Raw genomic sequence first — 8,342 nt, forward strand, 5'->3', positions numbered from 1 at the left:
GGACGCCGAGGAATGAGATAACGTGCTATGTTTAACAGTTGGCATCGGCAGCCACAGCCGGGTGGAGGAGGGACATCGCGGGCACCCCTGGCGACCGATGGGGTTGGGATGGGGGGGGGGGTGTGGTGTAGAGGGGAGGTGATGCTGGGTGAGCCTTTTCCCCCAAGCTTGCGATGCCTGGCTGGCCGCGGAGGGTTGCTTTCCGAAAAGCAGCAAAGCCGCGGGGCGACAGCGATGGGCCCCTACGGTGCCTTTAAGAGCGGGGAGCGGTGGCCGGGTGCCGCCTAAAAATAGTGTGTTCCCCGCCCCGTCCCGGCTGTATCCCGCGTCGCACGGGGTCCCTCCCCAGTGCCCGGGGCGCGGCCACTTCCCTGCCTGGCAGGCTGGCCGGAGAGCTGCAGAACGCAGGTGAGAGCAGGAGGGGAGGGAGCCAGAGTGGGGCTCAACCCAGCCCCCAAAACATCCCCACTGCAGAAGAACCGGTGGCAGCCCTGGCAGGGCAGCTCGGAGCACGGGGAGGAGCAATCACGGCCATCGGTGGAAGCGGGAGTGGGGCACTCCGGGGAGCACTTCTCCTGCCCCTGCCCGGGCTTGTAACTCGGGCGCTGGGAATGCGGGGTTGTGCCGGGAGGGGGGAGAGAGGGAGGTGCCATTGCCTTTTCCTGGCAGGGACACCCTCTTCACGCTCCGCCAGCAAGGCCCTACGGCCATCCCCAGCACCATGGTGAGGAACGTGGATGACTTTGACTTCTGCCTGCCTTCACATGCCCAGGGCATCCTGGAGGGGCTGCAGCGGCTACGTGCCAACCCTAAACTGGCGGATGTGACACTGGTGGTGGGTGGGCGAGAGTTCCCCTGCCATCGTGGCATCCTGGCCCTCTGCAGCCACTACTTCCATGCCATGTTCTCTGGTGACTTTGCTGAGAGCATTGCAGCGCGTGTGGAGCTGAAGGAGGTGGACCCCAGTGCACTGGAGATGCTGCTTGACTTCACCTACACGGGGAAGGTCACCATCAACCAGGGCAATGTGGAGGGGCTGATGCGGACCTCCAGCCAGCTCCACTTCCCCACTATCCAGAAGGTCTGCAGCCGCTACCTCCGGCAGCAGATGGATGCCACCAACTGCCTAGGTATCTGCGAGTTTGGTGAGAGCCACGGCTGCCCTGAGGTCTCCTCCAAGGCCTGGTCTTTCTTGCAGGAGAACTTTGAAGCCGTCTCTCTGCAGGAGGAGTTCCTCCAGCTCTCCAAGGAGAGATTGGCCACGTATCTCTCCAATGACCAGCTGCAGGTGCAGGAGGAGCAGAGCTTGGCTGAAGCTGTGCTGCGCTGGGTACGCCATGACCCAGGGCCCCGAGCCCAGTTTCTGCCTGAGCTGCTGGAGCTGGCCCACCTTGTCTCACTGCCCGACCAGTACCTGCAGAACCTGCTTGCCACTGAGCCCCTCATCCGTGACTCAGATGCCAGCAAGGCCCTCGTTGCCCAATCCCGCACCACAGTGGGTACTCCCCTGCCCTAAATCCCACCCCCCAAGCTGGGGGGGAAGGCTCAGCTCAGAGCCTAATGGCCTTGTCCCGGCCTCTTCATCAGGGGCAGAGTGATGCCAGTGCCCAAAAGAACCCTCCAACTCCACCGCAGAAGCTGGAGGAGGTGTTGGTGGTGGTCGGCGGCCGTGTGCTGGAGGAGGGTGGGGATGAGGACAGGGGGCTGGAGGTGTCGGCTGCCCCCAGGAACTTTGCCTTCTACAACCCCAAAAGCAGTAAGTCCCCACGGCACACACTACCCCCCTCCCTGCATGTTAATTAACCCTCCATCTACCTCAAAGCCACCTGTTGCCAAACGATCTGGTGTCAGGAGGTGTACTAGGGGGGGAGGGGGGAGGGGAGGGGGGAAGAGAAGAGCAAAATAGGGCTGGCTGAAAGGTGTCATTTGCTGGCTGGGGGCGGGTCATCACTTGGCTCCACTGGCTTTCAGGGCAATGGATGGTTCTGCCTGACTTCCCTGATTACAACAAATGGGGCTTTTCCCTGGTGGCTCTGAACAATGATGTATACGTCACAGGTAGGTGCCAGGGTTGCTGGGGTGGAGTGGGGGTCCCCAAGGAGGATGGGGGGCAAAGATGTGAGCACAGCATGCTGGCATGGAGTGGGGGCTACCCACCTCTCCAAGACCAGCCCTCTCCTTGCTCCCCTCTTGGGTGGATATAGCTGCTGGCAAGGGGTGCCCAGAGACAACTGTGTTCTGAGTGGGTGGCCCGCCTGACCCATCCCTCACCAGGTGGCTCCCGAGGGTCCCAGAATGACACATGGTCAACAACTCAGGCCTGGTGCTTCTGCCGGATGGATGGTGCCTGGAAGCCCATCGCTTCCATGCTGAAAGCCCGGACAAACCACACCAGTGCAGTCCTCAATGGTGAGATCTACGTCATTGGGGGTAAGGCTGCGAAGACCCCACAGGTGCTGCCGGGGCAGGGGTCCATGGGTGCCCCAAAGCAACAGGGAGGCTGCAGTATCCTGCCACCCTGCAGGGACGACAGTGGATGTGGTGGAGGTGGAGCGCTATGACCCCTACAACAAGAGCTGGTGTGCCATCAGCCCAGCCCTGAAGTATGTGAGCAATTTTGCAGCTGCCAGCTGCTTGGGCAAGCTCTACCTGGTGGGCTCCTGTGCCATCAAGTACAACGCGCTCACCCTGCAGTGCTACAACCCTGTCCAAGGTGAGAGTTGGCCCCATTGCCATGCCCTACCGATGCCTTCCTGGGGAGCAGGACTGAGGGGGACCCCCAGGCAGGTGACATTCTGTGCTGCCAGGCACGGTCCTGCAGGATGGGATCAGGTGTTAATGGGGTCTAGTGATGGCTGTAGCATGGGGCTGGGTCCAGCCAAGGAGCACGGCTGCTGGCAGCATGGACCTGAGTTGCAGACCTCCAGCCCAGCCCAGACCTGAGCTGCAGTGGAGCTGGATCTCTGGGGCAGAGAAGTGGGGGAGGCAGCCCACCTTAGGGAGAAATTAAACTCCTATGACAATGCCACCTCCTCAGGCAGGCTCCGTGCAGTCTGTGGTGGTCTCCCCCATCCCACACCACCACTACAAATAGTAACACCCCCACACTTTTTTTATGCATAACCCTTGTCTGAAATGGGGACCGTGGGTGCCACCCTGCCTGGCTGCTCTGTCCCTTCCCTTTCAAACTCACCCTTAAATAGCCATGCGCTCGGCAATGCTTTTTTCGGTCACTGGCAGCTGCACCGAGGGCCAAGGGTGGGACACACTGCTGATGGCTGCTCCTTGCAGATTTGTGGAGTGTTATCACATCCCCCTTCATCCCCAAGTACCTCTCAGCCCCACGCTGTGCCACGCTGCGCGGGCTCATCTACCTCATTGGGGACAACACCAAGAAGGTCTACATGTACAACCCAGAGGCCAACATCTGGCAGAAGGTAGTGGGCTGTGGGGGCAGGGTGCAATTGCCCTCCCAGGGAGGTAGGGCAGCTCTTCCTTCCCCACCAGCACCCCACAAACATACCCTCCACACCTCTTATCCCAGGTGCCAGCACCCCTTGTCCCTTCTGCCTGCTCAGCCCTTGGCTCTATTAACCCCTGCAGAGCTCAAGATGCCCCAGTCCTTCCTTCCCTCCTGCCCTGTCACACCCACACTAGGAGCACAGCCTTTGCACCAAGTTGCTGATTTTAAAAAGTGTTCACGCTGCAGAAGCCCACAGGACCCCCTTTTCCTAGCATCACCCTCCTACATGGTGTGCAGGGCTCCTGTCTGTGCAGTTCAGCAGAATCCTACCTGTCCCTTCTGCTCTTGAGACCCTCTGCTCCCTGCAGCATCCCCAACCTTTCTCCCATACAAGCACAACATGTGGATGCTGCTAAAAGCAAGATGTGTCTGCAGGGGCCCTCAGACCTTGCAGAGAGGATGGGGCAAGGGGACACACTCAGTGGCTTGATGTCCTCCACAGTGGGAGCAGGGGGTCCCCACACATCCCACCCTGCCCCTTGTGCAGGTGCAGCTCCTGCACACACTCCATGAGAACGGCGGGATGGTGCCACTGGGCGACCGGCTTTTTGTCACCGGTGGCCACTGGAAAGGCATGGACGGGGACTACCGGGTGGAGATGGAGGTGTATGACTGCACCAAGGACCTCTGGACACGGGAGGGCTCCCTGCCCTGCCTCTGGCTCTTCCACAGCTCCTCCTCCATCTTCATGGACACCTCCAAGTGGACGGAGGCTTTCTAGGGTGACCATGGGTGGCAGGAGAGCCCACAATATTGCCTGTCATCCTGTGCAGCTACTTTTCCCCCTCTTGCGTGTCTCGCTGCTGCCAGCTCAGCTCTGCAGGGTGGAGGATATAGAAACCCCATCACCAGGCTGGCTGGGGCATCTTGTTCCACCTTGCCACTGTGGGGAAAAGGCTTTTCCTTATAAATACGCTTTGGTTAATGCTCTCTCTTAGCTTGTGTGGTGTGTTTTGGGTTTTTTTAAGAATTGTCTTCTTCCCCCTCTAAAACTCCAAAGCTTTTAGGGTATTTTGAGTCCTCCCAAAGTGTAGTGCATCCCACTGAAGGCATGTTGCTGCCTGGTGGTCATGGCCTCTTTCGCCATCATGTTGATATCCAGCAAAGGGAAACGAGGGGGGCTGGGGGAATCTCTCTTTCCCAACACCCAAAGCTCTCCAGCATGTCTCTGGCCCAGACTGAAGTGTCAGACCCACCCCAGCGTCCCGTGGAGCAGAACAACTGGCAATGAACCAGCTTTTGGATGCTCTGTGTCCTTGGGTGGCACAGGGGCCTGCAGTGGGGTGCTTTCACCCTGGTTTCTCTCCCAGAATACGCAGCACACACCCCTGGGAAGTGACCCAAGGCTCAAAGCAAAGTGGCCAGCTCCTCGGTGGCTCCTAGTGCCAGGACAGAGCCAGGTGGTGCCTCCTGCCGAATCCGCCGTGGCAGAGGGCACCTTGGGCCGGGGTGAGCACGAGGCAATGCTTCCCCAGCGCCCGGTCCCACCGCCAGCGCCGGGATGTCACAGCCCCGGCACCGCTCGATGGCTCACCTGGCACGCCTCGGACGTGTCACCGTCCCTGAGGCGCCGCACACGCGCGCCGAGGAGCCCTCGCGGGGAGCTCCCCGCACGCCGCGCGGTTTGGCACGCGAGGGTGCCCGCCCCGGCGGGGGGAGCGGGGCTCTCGGGGCCCCGGCAGCGGGCCGGGCCCGCGGCGCCCTCGCAAGCCCCGAGGCGGGGCCGGGACCACCCTCCCGGCAGCGGCGGCGGCGGGATGCGGCTGCCGGAGCTGTGCCTGGCTCTCTGCGCCGCCGTCCCCGGGACCGACTCCACGGGGGCGGGCCGGGAGCAGCCACCGGGCGCGGCAGCAGCTGCGGGGAGGGCGGCGTAGGCGGGACGCGGGGGGCCGGGGGCGGCCGCTCCCCGGGCCGGCGGCGTGGACCCCCGGCAGGCGTGGATGCTGCTGGCCGGGAGCCCCGGCCAGGCGAGCAGCAGCCGGGCCCGGGGCAGGACGGGCACAGTACGAGATGGGACGGGGGCTGGCACAGCACCGGTACCGGCCAGTGGCCGGTCTCCAGGGGAATCACCCCCGGCTGCCTGGCAGGTCGGTGTGCCAGGTGCTGTCCCCGGCCCCCCCTCCGTGCCAGAAGAGCTGCGGAGGGAGCTGCAGCTCCTGCTGAAAGGTACCCACTGCTCCCGGGGACCGCTGGGGGAAGGGGGTGGGGGTGGTGCGGTGGGACCCCAGGGCAGGAGATAGCAGGGACGAGGCACAGCAAGGCTGGGCAGCAGAGCCAGGCACAGCTGCATCCTGGGGCCAGGAAAAGTCGAGGTTCCTTCCTCACAAGCTAAGCCCTGGTCGCATTTTCGGGTCAGGCATGGTGAAGGAGCAAGTGAAAACACGCAGGAAGGCCTGGGAAGGACGTGAGGAAGAGGAGGAAAGTGAAGGCAACCCACAGGCAGGGTCCCATCGTCGTGTGGAAGCAGCCTTCCGCTGCCAGACGTGTGAAAACATCTCCATCGAGCAGAGAGCTCGGCTGGAGCTGCAGCTCTACTACATTGTGAGTGCCCAACCTGTCCCCCACTTCCCACCTGCAGCATGTTCCTGCGCATGGGGCACCCACCCTGGCACAGGGGCTCACAGTCTAACCCATGCCCTTCTCTCTCCCCAGCCGGAGAAGGAGGGGATGTTCCACTGTGGCCCAGGGCTGAACCTGACCAGCGGGCGGTATACAGTCCCCATCACGGGCTACTACACCTTCACCGCCACACTGCACATAGGTGAGCCCTTGCACAGCCCCCACCACTCTGCCGGGGAGGTCGGGGGTGGCGCTCACCCTCCCCTCTGTCCCAGTGCGCAGGGAGCAGTGAGGAAGAGGCAGTCGTCCAGGGGAACCGTCTGCGGGTGCTGATCTGCGTGCAGTCCTGCTGCCAGCACAACAGGTACTGCAGGGCACAGCCAGGAAGGGAGAGAGTCCCCTGGGCCGAGCAGGGGGGAAGGAGTCTAGCATCTACCGGGGAAGGAGGGACATGCGACATGCTCTCCCCAGCACCACCCACCCTCCCTCCCTCCCCTGCAGCAATCTGGAGACCGTGTCCGGTCCGGGCTGGAGAGTGGTAGTGACCATTTCACCATCTCTGTCACTGGAGTCCTTTACCTACAGGTTAGTGGTGCCAGCTCCACTCGGGACTGTGGAAGGAAGGGAGCAGGAAGGCGCCTTCTGTGGTGTTGAGTCTGTTGCTCAGCACGGCTCTGAGGCCAAAGGATAATCAGGGCTGAGGTTGCCTTATTGGTCTTTATGTCATACTTTTCCCAAAAGGAAGCGCAGTGAGCAGCCCCTCCAGCTCTTAGTGACTGTACACAGGGGAGAGCTCTCTCCTTTGCTCTGCCAGGCTGTGCCCAGTGCCCAGAGGAGGTGGTTCCAGCCTTGTTAAGCACCCACCCCACCCACCCCTCTCCCCAGGCTGGACAGTACACCTGTTTTTGTGGACAACACTGCAGGCTCTCCCCTCACCATTCAAAGTGGCTCCGATTTCAGCGCCATTCTGCTGGGGGTGTGAAAAGGTGCTGGGCACCACGCAGGGAGCTGAACCCGTGCCAGGAGTGGCCAGACCTTTCCCTCTGCCAGCCACCATCGCACCTGCTCTGCTCAGCACTGAGCCCAGGGAAGACTTCACACTGCTGCAGAAGCTGCAGAACCACCTGCAGCCGGACAAAAGATCTGGAAGGAAAGGATGATGATAATGATAATAGTAATAAAGCAGCCTGAAAAGGAGATCAAAGAGTTCAGTTTTATCTAAAGGCTAAGGCTGGAAGTTTATCTTGGAAAATATTGCTGACAATGGCAGCAGCTGACTGTCTCTGCAGGGCTCAGCTCCCACAATGCCAGGCACCCATGCCTGGGACAAAGCCCCACATCTCCATTTTCTCTCTCAGCAGATTTCCCCACCCAGCTTCTCAGCAGCCCAAACCAAATTATTTGTATCATTTCAGCTTCCCTGTGAGGTGTTAGCAGCAAATGTTTGCTGGCAGACACCAATGTCCTTCACAGCTAACCTTCAAAGCAGAGCAGTGTCCTAATAACACCTCACATTCGATTAAAGCAAATTCTTGTCCTGTGGCTTCCCACACCAGGCGTTCCCTGCCCATGGCACAGGGCCCAGGCCATGGGCAGCACAGATAGGCTCCTTGCTTTGGCTCTGCTAGCTGTCTGAGCCAAGGATGGGCACAGGGCTGCATGCCTGGGCAAAGGCTGCAGGAGAGGTACCTGGGCAGGCTGGGCATGGGGCAAGGGAGCTGCACATTTTATTTCTTTGTAGCATGTGGCACTGGGCAAGCTGTGCCAGCAACACCATGAGACAGCCCAAACTGCACCCAGCCCTGCCTTCCCTAAGGGATCCACACACATAGGCAGGGAGGAGGCAGTCACCTCATGCTGGACCTCACTCATGAGGGCTTTCCTGGCCCTGTCTCACCTTCTCTGCAGGTTGCATCTCCTCAAGGAGTCTGGTGAAGTAGCTGTTGCTGCAGGTCTTTGTGGGCAGGGGTGTTTGGATCCGGGTGAGGGTACAGGACTCCAGCTGTGCAGTTTTAATGATCAATTCTTCCCTAAAAGAAAGTGAACTTGTCTCTGAAAGACATGCTTTTCCCCCAGCTGAGCTCCCAGTTACCACATGTGACCACAAGCCAAGCACTCTCACTCAGATCAGCCACCTTTTTTTCCTACCAAACACACCTCAGAAGATAGAAAAGGACTGTCAGAGAGTGGGACTTGCTGAGCTGGTAAGCTGTCCTCTGTGAGCGAGATATAAAGAACCCAGTGCACTTGAACACAAAAT

At 60.5% G+C, this 8,342-nt stretch overlaps 2 protein-coding genes across 4 annotated transcripts; both read left to right on the forward strand.

Moving 5' to 3' along the window:
* Positions 1 to 244: 244 nt before the first annotated feature.
* On the forward strand, positions 245 to 4,460 carry KLHL30 (kelch like family member 30). Of its 3 annotated transcripts, none has more exons than XM_027785865.2 (7): positions 245 to 1,495; positions 1,588 to 1,756; positions 1,972 to 2,058; positions 2,275 to 2,430; positions 2,525 to 2,713; positions 3,292 to 3,437; positions 4,011 to 4,460. In XM_027785865.2, the coding sequence occupies exons 1-7, from the start codon at positions 722 to 724 to the stop codon at positions 4,242 to 4,244; spliced, it is 1,755 nt and encodes a 584-aa protein (XP_027641666.1). In that variant the 5' UTR covers positions 245 to 721; the 3' UTR covers positions 4,245 to 4,460. The 3 variants fall into 3 exon arrangements, with proteins under 3 accessions (XP_027641666.1, XP_027641665.1, XP_027641667.1); XM_027785864.2 differs by having other exon boundaries at positions 245 to 408; positions 670 to 1,495; positions 3,292 to 4,153; XM_027785866.2 differs by lacking the exon at positions 4,011 to 4,460 and having other exon boundaries at positions 3,241 to 3,430.
* Positions 4,461 to 5,024: 564 nt separating this feature from the next.
* On the forward strand, positions 5,025 to 7,214 carry LOC114011983 (erythroferrone-like). Its single transcript, XM_055817359.1, is given in 8 exon segments — positions 5,025 to 5,526; positions 5,880 to 6,064; positions 6,176 to 6,284; positions 6,365 to 6,446; positions 6,584 to 6,611; positions 6,614 to 6,667; positions 6,824 to 6,831; positions 6,968 to 7,214. Coding segments are annotated over 8 exon segments (1,065 nt in total). The 3' UTR covers positions 7,065 to 7,214.
* Positions 7,215 to 8,342: the final 1,128 nt, after the last annotated feature.

The sequence above is a fragment of the Falco peregrinus genome, chromosome 12, assembly GCF_023634155.1.
Source record: "Falco peregrinus isolate bFalPer1 chromosome 12, bFalPer1.pri, whole genome shotgun sequence".
Lineage (NCBI taxonomy): Eukaryota > Metazoa > Chordata > Aves > Falconiformes > Falconidae > Falco > Falco peregrinus.